Below are 18037 nucleotides of genomic sequence, written 5' to 3'. Positions count from 1 at the left end.
GAAGGAAATGAGAAGAGAGGGAGGAAAGGAGGGAAAGAGGGAGAGAGGAGAGAGGAAAGAAGAAAGGAAGGAAGGAGGGAATAAATGAGAGAGGGAGGGAGGGGAAGATCAAGGAATACGCATTTATATGGCACCTACTATCTGCTAGGTATTGTGCTAAGTGCTTTATAAATATTATCTCATTTGATCCTTACAACAGCTCCGGAAGGTAGATACTACTATTATCCTCATTGTGTACAGATGAAGAAACTGAAGCAGAGAGCAGTTAAGTGATTTGCACAGGGTCATACATCAAATAAGTGTCTGGGGCCAAATTTGAACTCAGGTCTTCCTGGCTCCAGCTCCACAAAGGTTTACATGATTAGTCTCAGGGTGTAGGAGAAGGAAATAACAGAGTTGAGGGGTGGAGACAATTCTAAGGAGATGATAAGCTGGCTTGGTACACAGTAGGTATTTAATAAATATTTGTCAAGTTGAATAAGTAAAACAATCATCCCCCCTGATGACTAGCAGCCCGCATTACTATGGCTCTTTCCAGAGTGATTGCCCTACAATGAGGCTGTGAGAGGGAGTCCCAGTGTCACTCTGTAGAGGAGGAAACCCAGGCTCTGGGTTCAAACCCAGCTCTCCTGATTCTGGGCCTTGAAAGTGGCTATGTGTTGGTGGTCCCCCTTCCTGAAGCAGCCAAGTGGGACAAAGCACTTGGTTCTTCCATTTGGGACATCTGGATCACATGAGGAGTGAGATGGTGGGCTGGATGTTCTCTCCCTACTGAGGCCAGGCTGAGCACACAAAACCTGCCCCAAGGAGAGATGAAGCACTCTTGCCGAAAACACAGCCTCCTGGAGAAGGAGGCAGGAGGGGAGCTGCTAGAAGGACAAATGAGGTCACTGTGTGGGGAGGTGTGGCTGTTTGGCTCTAGGCCAAATGCCTGCATCCACCACTATAGACAGGCTTCGGGGGGGGACCAAGCAGGCCTAGTGCCGCATCAGGCCCATTATCCTGGTCTTTGGTAGAGGGCTGTGTCTACACAATAAGGCAAAAGTCAAGACTCTTCTCTGTCTGATGGCCCCTAGGCATGAGAGCTAGTGTCAATTTGGAAGTACTAATAGCTTCCCTTACTGAGCAGAACTGACTAGGGAAAGGGGAGTTCTGGGGGTCTTTGAGGAGTAGAAAGGCCAATACGGGGGAAGGTGTGTTCTCCCTCCAGGAGCAAGCTGGAAATATCCCCAAGCCAAGATTGAAGCTAATAATGACAGCTTGGAATTCTAGAAGGCTTTATTATAGTTTGCAGAGTGCTTTTCTCATAGCAACTCTGAGAGACAGTGCCAGGATTGTTCTCCCCAGTTTGCAAATGGAGAAACTGAGGCTCAGACAGCTGAGGTGACTTGTCCTAGGTCACAAAGTCCGTAAGCCCCATCGAGCCCCCACCACAGGCATCAGGAAGGCCAAGGTGGGGCTCCCCAGGGGTTTCCTGCACCAGATGGACCTTCAGTCTTCCTAAATGCCAGGGTCTTCCCTCTAGGGGGTTAGCTCCAACTTATGCTGTATATGCTTCCTTTTTACCTGCGGGTGCACATTGTTTCTTCCATTAGACTGGAAAGTCCTTGAGGGCAGGGACTGTTTTTGCCTGTTTTTGTCTACCTGGCACTTAGCACAGTGCCTTGCACATAGTAGGTCTTAATAAATGCTAATTGACTTGACTTCTGTGTAGCACGGGAGTCCCTTGGATTCAGTGAAGTGGCAGAGTTACTGTCCATACAAAGCTCTGGCTCTGACACTGATATTCACCCCAGGCTCTGCAGGGGGAAAGAACACCAGGTCTGGAATCAGGAGAGTTGTGTGTTCAAATTCTGGCAGTGACACTTATTTGCTGAATGACCCTGGGCAAGTCTCAGTTTGGTAAAGTGGAAATCATTCTGGATCCAATCCTAGCCTCCATTACTTTGGGCAAGCCTTCAGCCTCTCTGGGCCTCAGTTTCCCCCTCTGTAAAAAGGAAGGGGTTACCCTTTGTGCAAGTCTATCCATGCTTTCTAAGATCTTTGAGCTCCTCATTTCTTTTTTTTTTTTTTTAAGCAATCGGGGTTAAGTAACTTGTTCAAGGTTACACGGCCAGTTATTTCTGGGTGTGGTGCTAAGTATCTGAGCCTGGATTCGATCACAGGTCATCCCAACTCTGGGGCCAGTGCTCTTACTCGCTGTGCTACCTGGCCACCCCTGAGCTCCTCATTTCTTATAGCACAGTAGTATTCTATCACAATCATATACCAAAACCTGTTTAGCCATTCTCCAATTGACAGGTATTCCCACAATTTCCAGTTCTTTGCTATCACAAAGAGAACTGCTATAAATAATTTTATAACAAATACTTTCCTTTTCCCCTAAACATCTTTGGTCCCTCCCAGCTCCAAATCCAGTGTTGTCCTTGCAGACTTCACAATTCCATCAAGGGCTGACCCCAAGGCCCCAACCAACAAATGACCTGCTAGGTCTCAAGAAACTCCCATGTGCCCATTTCTACAGCAACCATAGCTTTTTCCTAGACTTTGCTGATATAATTGCCCCATCTCAGAGCTCATCACGATTACTAGACATTAGTGTAATTTTCTGAACTTTCAAAGCAGCACATCTTCATTGGAAGCGCCCCTTGTCAGAATTTCAATTTCTTATTTTCATCAAACCCTGGCATTGTTCACAATGGGCTAGAAGGGCCATTAGAAGTTATTTAGACCAACTCCCTCATTTTACAGAGGAGGAAGCCCTAAAGAGGACATGGTTTCATACAGTCGGGAATGGCAGAGCTAGGGTTTGAACCCACATCCTTGGAGTTAAAATCAAGCGTCCCTTTCCTTGTACACAGACTCATACCCTAAATAGTTTCCATTATCTCCTGGGCGACATGGACTTTCCCCCTTTTAACCTGCTTCATTGTAATTGTGTCCCCTTTCTACATTTACCCCACAATGCCCCTAAGCTCGCTTTCTCATAGATGTCTAACCCCACCAATTAGGAGTGTGTTGGTAAATGTTTAACTACCAGATCTCCATGGTATTCTATCACAATCCCAGCTCTTTGCCACCACAAAGAGAACTGCTATTAATAATTTTATAACAAATATTTTCCTTTTCCCCTAAACATCTTTGGAAATAGACCTAATCAAAGGGTATGGGCAGTATCATAACTCTTTGGTTATAATTCCAGGTTGCTCTCCAAATCGACTGGATCAATTCACTGATCCACCACCAATGAATTAATGTCACAATTTTTCCTCATCCCCTCCAACATCTGTTGCTTTCCCCTTTAATAATTTTAGCCAATTTGATATGTGTAAAATGATGTCTCAAGGTCGTTTTAATTTGCATTTCTCTAATCAGTAATGATTTAAAGTATTTTTATATGACTGTTGTTTTTTTTTTTTTGCTTTTTGGAGGGCAATTGGGGTTAAGTGACTTGCCCAAGGTCACATGGCTAGTTTTTGTGTTAAGTGTCTGAGGCCAGATTTGAACTCAGGTCCTCATGACTCCAGGGCTGGTGCTCTATTCACTTTGCCACCTAGCTGCCCCAATGACTATTGTTTTGATTTCTTTATCTAAAAACCCCCTGTTACATCCTCCAAGTACTTTTCACTTGGGGAATGACTCAGTCTTATGGACTTTCACACCATTGGCTCTCATGAGTGTTCCTGCGGCCATCCCTCCTTACAAAACACTTTTTAGAGGGAGCTCAATTTCCGTTGTAGCCTCCCCTCCACGCTGGTGTTTCTTGACTTTAGGTTGGGAGCTCCCTCAGGCTTCCTTAGAATCATAGATTGGAAGAACCTTCAGTGATCATCTGGTCCAACTTGTCCTTGGGACATCGACCCCCACTGCCTGTCCCTTCCAAGTGGACATCTAGCTCCCGCTTGGGAGATTGCCTGTGAGGGGAGCCTTGTTACCTCCTGCTGCAGCCCAGCCAGTTCTCATTGTTCGCACTGGGTTGAAATCTGCCTGTGTGCAGCTTTCACACTGCAGACTGCTCTGCCCCATGGGGCCAAGAGGAGCAAGATTTTCATGTGATCTCTCATCAAGTACTCAGAGAGGGTTCCCACCTCCCACCCCCAACCCTCAGGCTTCTCTTTTGTGAGCTAAACACCCCCCTCCCCCAGTTCCTTTGCCCCGTCCTTACATGCAGTGATCACCAATCACTTCCCCATCCTGGTCATCTTCTGGACGCTCTCCAGTTTGTCCACTGCCTTTCTAAAATATGGTGCTCACCAGGTGGGACTGTGGGATCGCGCTTCTCTCCTTTACGCTGTCATAGCCTTCTCAAAGCAACCTCGCATGGCACTAGCATTTTGGCGTCATGCCACACTGCTGGCAGAAAGAACCTGAAGACCTCATCTTGTCATGTTCCCTATGGTCTAGCCATACCTCCCCATTCTGTACTTGTGAAGCTGACACTGTGAACCCAAGTGGACTTTGGTTTACATGTGGTACACAGTACACAGATCTTGGTTTGATTATTCTGCAACTATTCTCAATCAAGGCATAAAAGAGGGAAATCTATGCTTGCCAAAGATGTTTGCCACTGTCATGGGGGAGTGCATTTGGTAGAGGGAGTTTCCACCCTGAGAGTTCCCCCCACAAAACACCCCCTCCCAAAAAAGCACATGCTTCCCTGAGCATACAAAGATGAAAAAGGATCCCAAGTCTGCTTTCAAGGAGCTTATGGATTACTAGGGTACAATATGACAGCTGCAGAAAGAAGCGTGACTTGGTAAAAGGGGTGCAGAACTTGGAAACACAGAGACTGAGTTCAAATCCTGACTGCCACTTACTCCTTGGGTGACTCTGGCAAGTCATTTCACCTCTGGGCTTTTTTTTCTCATCTGTAAAATCAGGGGGTTGGAGGTGATGGCCTCTGAGGTGCTTCTCAGACCTAAAGCTATGAAAGGATCACACACACACACACACACACACACACACACAGAGAATGAGATGAGGGCAGGGGAGAGACAGACAGTGTAGGCCCAGCACTTCTTTCTTGCCTGGCATTGCAGGTGGCGATGGGGAGGGGGAGGCTCCTCTACCCTCCCTGGCCTGCCGTGGCCACTTGATTTGCAGGCAGATTTTACACGGTCTATTAGTGAGTCCTCCAGCAAAGAGAGAGGGCAGGGCTGCTCTCCCCACTTTTCAACTGAAGAGTGTGGTAATAGGTTGACTCACTTCTGGGAACAGCTCTCTCCACATCCAATGGAGGAAGGCCAAACCTATTTATTGACTGACAAAAGGTCTGAAGGCTTTGCTGATAAGCTTAGCCAAATTAACCCAAGGTTATCATTTATAGAGCTTCCACAGGGTGCAGGAAAGGCATCGTATTAAGCACCAAGGGGCACGAGGGTGAAACAGGAAATAGTCTGGTCTCAGGGAGCTGAGAATCTAACAAGGGGCAGGCATATGGCTAGACTCCTAGATTTGAAGTGGGAGCACCAAATCTTGGTTCCTGGCTGTTACTTGACTGCTATGGCCTTGGCATGAGTTTCTTTGGGTCTGAGTTTCCTCAGTTAGTCAGCAAAAAAGCATTGGAGTGCTTACTATGTGCTAACCCTTGGATATAGAGAAATCTCCCCCTCATTCTAAAATGATCAGGGCATGCAGTGAGTGATCTGTAGCTTTGGTCTAGAGGTTCAGGAGTTAAATGTGAGAGCAAGAGTTCAGAAGCAGAATGGAGAAGGTCTAGACACCTGTGAATGTGCTAAGGGTCCTTTGAGAATGACTACAAAATCAAGAGGTTCAAAAGGGGGCATTAGTGGAAAAAGCCCTAGCTGGAGAGTCAGAAGTCTTGGGTTCAGATTCTATCTCTAACGATTACTGCCTGTGTGACTTAGAACAAGTCTCTTTCTTCTCTGGACCTTAGTTCTCTTGAAATGTAGGGGGAAAAAGTCATGAAGAGGGGTTTGGACGAAACGACCTCCAAATTCCTTTCTAATTCCAAAACTGTGATCCTCTGACTAGATGACCTCTAAGACCCTTCCCAGGGGTCTTTCCTAGCTCTGAGGATCAGAGAGGGGAAGGTCACACAGGTAGATAAGAAGAGAATTAGGTTTCTAATTCAGATCTGTTGCCTTCAAATCCATTGCTTCCCCACCCCCACCCCCAGTAGGCTAAGTTACATGAGAAGAGGAAGAACTCACAAGTGGGACATGTTTGGACAGGAAGGGAGGGGGGGAAGGGAATAAGGATTTATTTTATAAAGTACCTACTATGTGCCAGGTACTGTGGTAAGTGCTTTTGCAAATATCTCATTTGGGACAGTTTCAAATTAATTTCCACATCAGCAGGGGAAGTACTTTAAAATTTGAATGAGAACTGTGGGGTTGATAGTTCCCTTTCCCTCTTTTGGGCCCAGGGATAGATGTAAGGAATAGTTGATAGTCTGAATTGGACCTGGTGGGAATCTCAGACTGGTCTGGAAGAAGAGGAATTGTGTGCTAGGAAGCAGCAATGGCGGTTGTGGTGGCCACTTCCTTCCCTGCCCAGAGCCATGATGGTGATCAGAAAGATCCAGACACTGACCTGATGGTAGAAGCCCTCCCTTTACAGCTTGAGCTGCTTCTGATCACAAGGAAATGCCTCTGCAGGAAAGGTGGAGGAGCTGAGGAAGAACTGCACAACCCTTTTCCTCCTGCTTGTCCCTTATGGTTTGTTTTCCTCATTATATTCTAAGCTGTTCCTTGATGTTGGTTTTGTTCTTTCTCCACATAAATTTATGGTCGGCTGGGAAATGTGCATTTCTTGTGTGTACCTTGCAAGAACAGAAGTCACTGGCCACTTGGCCTCAAAGACTTTACCAGTGGGAAGCTTCCTTTCCAGCTTGGCTAAGTGCTGCCTCACCATTATTTTATTGCTTAGTCTCTAACTTTCCCAAAGGCAGATTTTTTTCTTTCTTTTTTTTTTTCTTTTTGGAGGGGGAAGGCAGGGCAGTTAGGGTTAAGTGACTTGCCCAAGGTCACACGTCTAGTAAGTGTTAAGTGTCTGAGGCTGGATTTGAACTCAGGTCCTCCTGACTCCAGGGCCAGTGCTCTATTCACGGTATCACCTAGTTGCCCCTCAAAGGCAGAATTTCTAAAGGAACGTGGGGTGCCTCTTATACCTCCAGCGTCATCAGCCTGTGGTAACACTGCAAAGCTAAGAAATCCAGCCCTAATCAGAAAGAAAGGAAGAGTGGAAAAAAGCATGGCATGAGTCCTTGAGCAAAGGCTCCATCCCTTGCCCAAAGGGAAGTGGGGTACCCGAAAAAAAAGTCGTGCTTCTTAGCCAGGCCCCATGGAAATAGGTAGGGATGGTGGACAGCTCCTTAGGTCCTCTCCTGCAGGTGGCAGTGACACTTTGTCCAGTGTGGTCTGTAGATACTAGTCTTGGCTCTATGGGTGTGCTAGCTGTGTGACCTCGGGCAAGTCATGTCAACTCTGAGCCCTCCTCAGTTTCCTCTGTAAAATGCAGGTGGGAAGCCTAGTGCTACTTACATTCTAGACCTATTGGGAGGGAAGTATTTTGGAAAACTTACATCACTAAAAGAAAAGGGAGCTGTCATCAGATCGAGTGAGGTGGATGGGGGTAGTTATCACCTCTTTTTGGAGGTGATAATAAGCCTGAGAAAACTTTGTGGAGAGTACAGGCAATTCTCCTTGAATTTTCATGAACCAAAGGAATCTGTTGCATAACAAACGGAAACAAATGAAATCCACATTTGCTACTAGGGTGCTTCATTTTTCTTTTTCTTTAGAAAAGAATCAGAGATTGATTGGGAAATGACTAAAGAAGCTGTGGTACATGAATGCAATGAAAATATTATAGTGTTGTAAGAAACAATACGATGGATATTGAAATTTTTAAAAGGAGGAAAAAAGATAAACGAAATTAGTTGATACATCAAAAAAAGTCTGGTGTTGTATAGAATGTGCATATGCATGGTCCTCTACTTCTGCAAAGGGGCAGGGGTGGGGCAGGCGTCTTCTCTGTCTCTTCTTTAGAACCAAGTTTGGTCACTAGAAGTTCACAGGATTCACTTTAATTTTGCTGTTATCATTTTATCTACTGTTTACTTGGTTCTACTTACTTCACTCAGCATCAATTCAAAAATGCTTTTCTGAATTCTCCACATCCATCATTTCTTGTGGAGATACGCCACTTGTGAATAGCTTGCTATGGGGGTGGCACAGAAATACTGGGGTCTGGAAATGATTGCACATGCAGGGAATCTCTCAGTTTAGATACAAAGCATGCTCCTGGACAGAGTGCTGAGTCCAGAAAGGGAGAACCTGGCTTTGCCACTTGTTTCCATTTACCCCTCTGGAGTTTTTTCCTCGACTGTAAAGTGAGGGGTTGGCCTTGATGGCCTCTATGGTTCCTCCCTGCTCTAGAGCTAGGGGCTTATAAGGCAGATCAGGACTTGCTCTGCCAGTCATAGCCTTACAATGGGGGCCTGGGCCATGGGATAGCTAAACCATTTACATCAGTCACCCTACCAGTAGGTGCATCTTCAATCCAGCTGAGAAGTACAGCACCCCAGGAGAGATTCCCTGCCCTTCTCCCAGGAGCAGAGCAGATCTCCAAAGGCTGTCTGAGCAATGGGGGAACACTTTCACAGGGGCTTTCCTCCTTGTTCCTTTCCTGGAAACTCTGACTGTCCCATGAGGTGGTCAGGAAAGAGGGGGTAGTTGCAGCCAACTGGGAGGAACCAGTTTTGGGACTTGGGGTACAGGCGCTGCTTCCATCCCAGCCTCTGAAGACATCATCCTGGGAGCAGCCCTAGTGGAAACGTCAGCTGGTCACTGCCTGTGTGGGTGCTGCAACCGTCACCTCCTCCTCTTCTTCAGCAGCCACAGCTACCGACAACCCAAAGAGCTCTTGCCACACAAGTCACTGGCACTATCAAAAGGCCCAGCATCAGCATGGTTACAGTTTTACCCAATGGAAGTGACAGAAAGGATTCCTTACTGCTGCCTCACTCCTATCTGCCTTTCCATCGGCCCTGCTGCCTTACTATCCCCTACATGTCATTTCCCCCATGACAGCAGGAACTTCCTGCTTTTGTTTTTCACATAATAAATTTCTTCCTCCTTTTGGTCTTCCCTTCCTTCCTTCACCCCTTCTTTCCTTTTTTCTTCCCTGCCCTCCCTTCTCTCTCTCCCCTCTTCCCCTATCAGGTCTTGTACTCCCAGCCTTGGCAGCTTGGTTGGACCAGCTGTCACTTGACATGGCCTGTAAGAACCCAAGGTCTCTTCCATACTACAAGGAAGCACCTAAGGACTCTGGTGAAGGCATGAAAGCCAAGTCATTGAAAACGTGAAAAAAGGTACAATTGGTTTAATAGGAGCAGATCACTGGCAATAAGGAAAGACAGCACCATAGAATAAAAAGGTCACTGGTTTGTCATCAGATGACCTGACTCTGCCTCTCACTGCTCTGTGATCTGGGCCTGAGTTTCATCAGTAAAATGAGGGCTTTAGGCCCCAGCATCTCTGCGATCCCAGGGCCTACAAACAGAGCTTCAGCATATAAACTGTTCATGAAAGATTTTCTGGAAGTGTCCAGGGCAAGAAAAATTTGGCGAAGAGGCTGAGCCAGAAGCACTTGGTCACAGAGGTTGGGGAGGGGAGGGGGTGTAATGGGAATGCAAATTTGGAAGATCTTCCCTGCCCCTAGGCTAAAGTGCACCTGAAGCCTGCGGTGGGAGGCTTGTTTTTCAGTAGATACTTTTTGATTGGCCAGTGGGTCCAAAAGGTTGTTACATTCTCTGAGACAGGAGAAGGCTATATAAGCCCTGATGTGTAGCTTTGTTTTGGGGGCTCACTTTGAGAAGTGTTCTGTGATTTGATCTGAATTCTGGGAAGCCGTTGTCCAGAGCCCCCCCGGCTTTGAAAAACCCAGATGTGGACTGGGTATGGATGTAATGGTTGGACAGTTTGGAAATCTGTCTACTTGATCTGTTTCTGTCTTGATAATTCTGCCTGTGTATTCTGAAGTTTGGGGTGCTGACCCTTTTCCCCTGAACAAGGTAAACGATATATGTCTGACTGATTAAAGTAAGCTTGTTAACCCATTTTGAGTTGCTTTCCTTTAACAAAGCAGATCCAAGAACCTGTATGGGCAGCCACCCCGAGCACGCTTGGGGTGCTTGCTGCTACAGGGGGGTACCTGTCCCATGAATTAGCCCAGAGAGTCAGGCTTTGCCAGAGAAAGAAGTTGGAGACCTGAAGCCTGCATAGCCTTGTAACAGCTCTGGGACCCAGAGGGGCTGCTAGTCATGTGTGACAGAGAATGGGGAGAGGGGTGGCAGAGATGGTCTGCTCTGCAGTGAGGCCAAGCCCTCCCCTATCAGGACCCAGTGCTGTCAAGGTGCCTCATCTGTTCTGGCATGGAACTAAGCTGCAGAATTTCAATGGCTATAAGTGGCCACAGAGATCATTTAATTGGGCTTGCTCATGGACCAACGCCAAGAAAGAAATTATTTAGCCCATTCCCCTCATTTCTAGATGAGGAAACGGAGGCACAGGGAGGAGAAGCTAATTAAAGGCAAGCGCTTTGGGATCAAGGCTTCTGGAACCCTAGGTCATGACTCCTTCCTCAGAGCACACTGCCTTCCTGATTTAACTAATCCAAGGGTGGCCAGGTGGCTCAGCGAGTAAGAGCACTGGCTCCAGTGTCGGGATGACCTGGATCAAATCCGGGCTCAGATACTCAGCACCACACCCAGAAATAATAACTGGCCGTGTAACCTTGAGCAAGTTACTTAACCCCAATTGCTTTAAAAAAAAATAAAACTAATCCAAACTATGATTTTAGGGGCTTAATGTTTTATCCCTTCTAAGAGTTAGTTACCTGCATTTTAAGAATTGCAGAGAGAGGACAGTACTTCACCCAAAGGGACAAATCTTCAAATGGTGGCGTTTCAGGCATGGGTAAGGGTGCGACCTTGTGGGGAGGAGGGACCCGTGTCTTCTGAATCCTTCAAATCATTTCAAGACCTTGGGGCCAATCTCTCCCCTTTGAACAACAGCAGTGCGTGCATTCTTCTTCAGGTGAGATTCCAGTGTCCTGGGCTTACAGGTAGTCTGTGCCAGGTGGGCAGTCAGCCAGCCATTGAACATTTATTAAATGCCTACTGTATGCTGACACTGTATTAAGTGCTAGGGATACAAAGAGGTAAGACAGTCTGCTCTTGAGGAGCTCACAGTCTTAACGGCACAGACTTACCTAGACTTCAGATTGGCCAAAACCATACCCCCAAACCAGTCACTGCACAGAAGGTGAAAGCAACACACCCTTTATTATTAGCAAACCGAAAGCTAAGCAAGTACATTTCACATCACAAGTTTGTTGGTTTGTTTGTTTTTTAAATCAAAGGCTTCTCTGGCCAAGTTGTAGAAATGAGCTAGGAAGGAATTTCTTTTTCAATGGGGAAAACTTCCTAAGTGGAGTGTGGCCACCAAAGTTTGCATCCTTGTGCCTAGACAGGGGTACGATGCAGAGAGCCTGTGCATGTGCCACCTTTAACCTGGGAGCCAGGGTTGGATGGTGCAGTGGAAAAAGGCGCAGATACGGTGACTTTACTTCAGACTTTGCCCTGTGGTCTAGGATAAGTCATTCCCCCTCAGCTCCTCCATCTCTATGCTCTAAGCGTCTGGCCTCAGCCCGGCCTGACCGACCGAGCACCCGAAGCCCCACCTCTGCCCCCTCGTCCTGCCACTCCTCCTGTTGCACTCCTGTCTTATGATCCTTTTGGCTGCACCTGCCTCCCCTCACTTATGGACCCCACCTAGGAACCAGACCTTTCTTCCTGGCTTATTCCCTTGGCTTATTATTCTAGAAACAAGTGTTCTTGGTTCAGGTTAGCCTGGTTAGTTAGGAAGACAGCATTTTAGAGCTTGGAGGTCATCAAGTTCAATATCGTCAGGTGTTACAGTGAGTAGACTGAGGCCCAAGATATGCCCTCAGTCACAGAAATGGGAGTCATCCAAATCGGATGCCTTTTCTGCCTCACCTGTGAGACCTTGGTGATGGAGGGAGGAGGAAGGTGGACTAGAGTGGGGAAGGTGGGCAGGCGGTATGGAGTTGGAAATTGGAAGGCAAAAGGTACTTATGAAGGGCTTACCAGGTGCCAGATGCTGTGCTAAGCAGCAAGGAGACAAAAACAAAACCCAGTCCCTGCACTCGGGAAGCATACATTCTAACAGTCCCAGGAACAAGTGAAGTGTGATGATGGTCTAGTGGTTCAGGGATAAAGGCAGAGGACAGAGATCAAGAGTGTATGAGAGAGGTGTGTGTGAGTGCGAGTGATTCTGGAGTGACTGTGAAGAATGGGGAGATGCTGAGGGGCTATCAAGAGGGCTGGAGTCTTGGCACTGATGGGATTAAGTCAGGGGTTGGCAGGCCCTAAGGAGAAAGGGCTGGGGGATCAGGACTGCAAAAAGCAGATGTCTGGGCTTGTCCTGGGTTGGGGGATGCCCCCGACCCCTGGCTCCTCACAGTGGTACCCCCAGGACCACAGCCCAAGCAGATTCTATGGCAAGCTCTTCTAGGTCTATAAAAGAGTCAGGGAAGTCTCACTTCCAAATCCAATTGAAGATGGAAGGAGGGTAGGAGTTGGGGGTTCTAGATCACCGCCCTTCCCTGCCTTGTGGGGATTTGGATCCAAAGGCACTTTGAAGGACTGAACAGCTCCCCTTTCTAGAGATCTTGAAGCTCAAAGGTGGTGCATTTGATGAGGCAGTTAGATTCAGAGAAGCCAATGACTTGTCCTTGGTCACCACACCCTGCACATCAGGAGCATTCACCAAGCAGCCCAGGCTCCCTCTCTGCCCCTGGAAGTGACAGCAGCACGCTGCAGGGGTGTCACTGGTGAGGACAGCCTGACCCGCTGCCCATCACTGGGCCTCAGGAAGGAAGATGAAGTCACCAACATGCTGGCAAAGCAGAGAAGGAAGCCCGTCCTCTGTCTGGTGTCACACACATCCGAGCAGCTGTAAATGCTATGGGAGCACCTCTAGTCGTGGTGGAGAGGACACTGTGACTAATCCCTGACCTTATACAGTGCTTCAGGGATTGCAAAGCACACTGCTTATTACGTGTGCCTTTTCCTATCGCTATGCCTTTGCACAGGCTGTGCCCCATGCCTAGAAGGCTTTCCCTGCTCACCTCAGCTTCTCAGAAGTCCTCTGCTCAAATGCCCCTCCTAAATGAGGCCTTCCCTGACCCCTCCTCCAGCACCTCATATTTAGTTTGTATCTATTCTGAACAGACTTCTCTGCCTGCCTGCCTCCCCAAGCTCGAGGGCAGGGGCTGTGACGTACAGAGCAGGGCATGCAGGTGCTTACTAATGATCTCATCTGAAGTTCACAATAACCCTATGAAATGCTAGAGAGATCATCCCGCTGAGCCCCAGAGAGGCCAGTGATGTGCCCAGATGTCCCCCAGGCAGGGAGGCAGCAGACCTGCCAGTGTTGCCACTTCCTCTTCCTGGAACCTGAAAGGCTGGAGGATACAAGGGATGACCACTGGGGGAACCTTACCTGCTCCTGCCCACACAAGGCAGAAGCAACGGAACGATGGAAGCAGGCTCAGAGGCAGCTCTTTCGGCCTGGGGCTTTTTCCTGTGGCCCTGGAGCTAGCGGTCCTTGATTTGAATCCTGCCATTCACCACCTGGGTGCTCTCTCTGGGCCTCAGTTTCCTTGAGGTTCTGAGTCACCTTCTAGCTCCAGAGTCTAGGATTCCAGAACACAGCCCAGTCACTCACTCCCTATGTGACCATGGGTCAGTCACTCCCCTCTCTGGGCCTCAGTTTCCTCCTCTGTAAAATGAGAGGCTGAACCTCAGGCCTCTTCTGGCCTCAGCCCTGTGATCTTTCTTCCCTTCCATAGTAGCCTGGGTGTCCGAGCTTTGTCAGGAAGGAGTCAGCCATGAGATAAGAGCAGCAAGAAAGACTAGAGAAAGCCCAGGAGAGGGAAAAAACACAACTGAGACCCAGCTGCAGCCCCCTGGGAGCCTAGCAACAGGGAGTGAGAATGATGGGTTAATAGCTCCACTCTCAGAAATGCACAAAGGACATTTCAGCCCCAGGGGGAACAGCCTCAGGCTCCCAGCCAGAAGGGCTGGAGGGAGGATTCCAATGAGGACTCCAGGAAACTTCCCACGGCACCCTCTCTTCAGAGAGGACCACTCATGTGCTTGGAGTTACCAGCTACTTCCTAGAACATGCTGGCCAGGAGAAGCTGACAACAAGGGAGACGTTCTCCCTTTTAGCCAGATGAAGCTCGAGGCTCAGGGAGAGCAGGGCTGGCACACAGAGCCAGTCACTCCCTGGTGGCACCCCTTCCTCCGTTGAACCATCTCCTCCAGCACTGCTTCTGAGGGTCTGGCTACAAGGCTACCACACTTGTCTTGTAAATGTTGCAATCCCTCCCACCTCCCCAGACAGCCTCCCCTCCCCCAGTGACCCCCCCAGCTTCCCTGCCCCTCACGGAGGTGTCCGCTCGTGTCCCGCTGGGGCCCAAGTGCCAGGCCCCCTCAGTCCTGCCCCTCTGCTAGTGGGTCCAGCCACGCCAAGCCCGAACCCGACTGCACTCAATTGCTCTGGCCGTCCTCCGGGGACATCAGGAGGTCGAACTTGATGAGCGGTTTGGCGATCACGCGGACCTCTGCGTTCAGAGGATTGCGCCGCAGGTTCACACTCTTCAGTGACTTCATAGCGGCCAGCTTCTCCACGGGGACATCTGTTGGGGAGAGAGGAGGCACATTACCCCGAGCTCTCTGTCACCAGCAACACAGCACAAGGAATCTCCCAGGGTTGGGGACGTACTATCAGACTTGGCTACACAGGAACGATGGCTGCATTCAAGCTTGGGTTCAGATCCCAGCTTTGCCCCTCACTCCCTGTGTGACCTCTCTGGGCCTCAGTTTCCTCATCTGTAGAATGAGGAGGTGGAGCTAGCAGACCTCTGAGGGCCCTTCCACTCTAAATTAGTTTTGTTGAGCTGGCTTCTTTTCTTTTCTTTTTTTATCCTGTTAAAAAGATGTCTCAGAGCGGCTACGTGGCGCAGTGAATAGAGCATGGGCCCTGGAGTCAGGAGGACCTGAGTTCAAATCCAGCCTCAGACACTTAACACAAAAACTAGCCGTGTGACCCTTGGCAAGTCACTTAACCCCAAATGCCCTCCAAAAAAAAAAAGAAAAAAAAAGATGTCTCACTGGATAGAAAAGAGGAGGGATAGGTTTTGAAATGAAGGTGACATGAAAACAAGAGACATCAACACTTTTCCTAAGAGGAAGGAATGAAATGACTCTTAGAGCTCAAGTCCATCCCGCTCACTTTACAAATCAGGAAACTGAGGCCAAGGGAGTTGTCTATGGTGGGAGCTCTTTAGCTGGGGTCTAGAAACCTTTTTTTAAAGTTGGTAATGCTATTTCTTTTTTTTTTTTTTTTTGGAGGGTAATTGGGGTTAAGTGACTTGCCAAGGGTCACACGGCTAGTTTTTGTGTTAAGTGTCTGAGGCTGGATTTGAACTCAGGTCCTCCTGACTCCAGGGCCAGTGCTCTATTCACTGCGCCACCTAGCTGCCCCTGGTAATGCTATTTCAATGTAATTGGTTTCCTATGTAATGCTGTGGGTTTTGTTTTATACATTTAAAGACATGATTCTTAGAAGGCTCCATGAGTTTCACCAGCCTGCCACTGGGATCTCTGACACAAGAAAGGTTAAGAACCCCTGGACTGAGGTCACAGGCAGCTGAAGAACACAGCACAGGCTTAGGGAGGCAGAGCTGGGAACTCTCTGCCAAGTCACATAGGAACAGGAATTGGGCCCAGGTGGCAGGAACATCCATTAGCGCCCCAAACACCTAATCTAGATTCATCTGCCTGGACATGGCCAAGGACACTCAATTAGGACTCTCCCACTCAGGCCCCCTGCCCTGCTAGTGACTGGCACCTCCTCCATTCCCCCACCCCCAGCTGGCTCCCCATTTAATCTCTTGGAGCCAGACAGCTCAGTTTCAATAACTGCTTCCCTCCCAAAGAGCGGACAAGCTCTCAGTGGCTCTGATGCAAAGAGGGACACAAGACAGTCAGGAAACTCTGACAGAAATAATAGAGGCGGGAGCCCAGGAAGCCAAAGAGACACCTCCTGGGCATATGGAATGAGGGTGCCCTGGCCTCCTGTCTCTTCTACTTCCTGCCCTGGGCACTGCCCCCAGTGCTGCCCTCAATGCAGTAACAGACAAATAACCCGATGTGAATCAAGAGGGTGTAGAGAAGCGAAAACCATACTGAGCAGAGAAGACAAGAACATCCAAGAGCAGGGCAGGGGGCACAGAGAACAGAATGTCCCAACTGGGGGGAGGGCAGGGCCTTTAAACAGAGCCTGAGTAACAGATGGCGTAACTCACATGACCCAAGCGCTATGGCTAGAAGAGCTGTTAGAGGCCATCCAGCCTAACTCCCTCATTGTACAGATGAGGAAACTGAGGCCCAGGAAAGTGAAGCCTCTTCTTGCTACAGGCCCCAGAGGAAGGAGGCACTGAGGGAGGATCTGAAGGGGGTTCTCTGATGCCATGCTCCCACACTGCCTCTCACTCTAGTCACAAACATGTATTAAGTCTCTGTACCTGGCAACCCTGAGCTCAGCTGGGGTGGGGGTGAGGAGGCGGATGTGAAGACAAAGTGAGGTCATCCTTGCCCTCCTATGCTACAAGGGGCCTTTTACACAACATGTTTGCGTGGAAGCCAATCTCTAAACTAAACCCTTTCCTTTCGCAGATGGAGAAACTGAGTCCTGGAGAAGGGCCAGATCTGCCTGAGGGTCTGGGGCAGACGCCCAGGTTCTTCCCGCTAGCCCAGCAGCCTATCTGCAGGGCCCAGACCACAAGGTTTCTGGGACCCTTTCAGTTCTCACAATCTATGCTTGGCACAATGATCACGGCTATTTGTGCTGAGGGTGGGGTGGGGGTTCTATATGAAGTAATTAGTGTGTCTGGGGGACTGTGGGGTCATCCTCGAACAAGCCAACCCTGCAGGGACTGACAGTGCATGGGGGTGCCAATGAACCAAATGAAAAATGATTCTGATTGTTATTTGGTTTGGAAAAAGAGAGAAAACGAGACCTTTTGCAAGAGCCTGGGCTCTCTCCACTCAGTACAGAAAGCTGATTCGGATTTGTTCTGAACCTTCTCCGCACCTGTTGGCTGTGGCTACCAAGGGAAGTGGCCTGACTCCCAGCTGATGGCTGAGGAGCCCCCCACTGCCAGAAGGCCAGGTTTTAGGAGAGCACCCTTGGTCATACAGCTGGTCTTGATGCCCTTTCTGGACTGTCTCTTCATCAACAAGCTTGACTAACATTTTTGCAGAACTGTGCAGACATCATGACAACCCTGGCCAGAGTTATCATGGCCATTTAAGGATGAGGAAACAGGCTGAAGGGTCATTTGAAAATGATAACAGCCAACATTTACACAGCACCTGGAGGATTACAAATCACATCTCATGTATTATTTACCCAAAGAGGCCTGTGAAGTGGGTGCTACTATTATACTCAGCATGAGGTGGCACCACAGTGCACAGAGCACTGGACCTGGAGTTGGAAAGATCAGGTCAGGAATCTGGCCTCACATACCTATGAGCTGTGTGACTCCGCTGCCCCCCCCCGCCCCCACCAGGTCACTTACCCGCTGCCTGCCTCAGTCTCTTCATCTGTCAAATGGGGTTACATAAGCACCTACCTCCCAAAGTTATTGTGAGGATCAACTGAGATAAGAGTCCGAGGAAGATTCACGTCTCACTGATCCAAGCCCAGCGCTCTACCCACTCTGCCCACCTTGCTGTCCAGATCAGGAAGAAAGGCACTGAACCACAGGGATGGCAGAAAGGAATGGGAAGGGGAGCTCTGATCCAGGGAGTGTCTGGGAGCAAGGCACAGATGGCATGCCTGTCAAAGCTACCGACGCATGAGTCCCAGAGGGATTAGCTAAACTGAAGACCTGCAAAGACCTTGAGAGGTTAAAA

The 18037-nt window shown here is 48.8% G+C and overlaps 2 protein-coding genes across 5 annotated transcripts in view; both read right to left on the bottom strand.

Moving 5' to 3' along the window:
• PPA1 (inorganic pyrophosphatase 1) overlaps positions 1–18037 on the bottom strand; it is a 153964-nt gene that overhangs the window by 70266 nt on the left and 65661 nt on the right. The gene's annotated exons all lie outside the window — the stretch shown is intronic.
• The window catches only part of LRRC20 (leucine rich repeat containing 20), a 96267-nt gene continuing 89521 nt past the window's right edge, over positions 11292–18037 (bottom strand). For all 4 annotated transcript variants that reach the window (XM_069071453.1, XM_069071456.1, XM_069071455.1 and 1 more), the window contains exon 5: positions 11292–14754. In XM_069071453.1, coding sequence (XP_068927554.1) covers positions 14606–14754 — 149 coding nt within the window. In that variant the 3' untranslated portion in view covers positions 11292–14605. The remainder of the gene's footprint in view (positions 14755–18037) is intronic.

Source organism: Petaurus breviceps, unplaced genomic scaffold, assembly GCF_028583685.1.
Source record: "Petaurus breviceps papuanus isolate PSGF00001 unplaced genomic scaffold, PetGlider_PUasm1.0 90825, whole genome shotgun sequence".
NCBI lineage: Eukaryota > Metazoa > Chordata > Mammalia > Diprotodontia > Petauridae > Petaurus > Petaurus breviceps.
The sequence above is the reverse complement of the archived record's forward strand: the minus strand, read 5'-3'. Positions and strand labels throughout refer to the sequence as shown.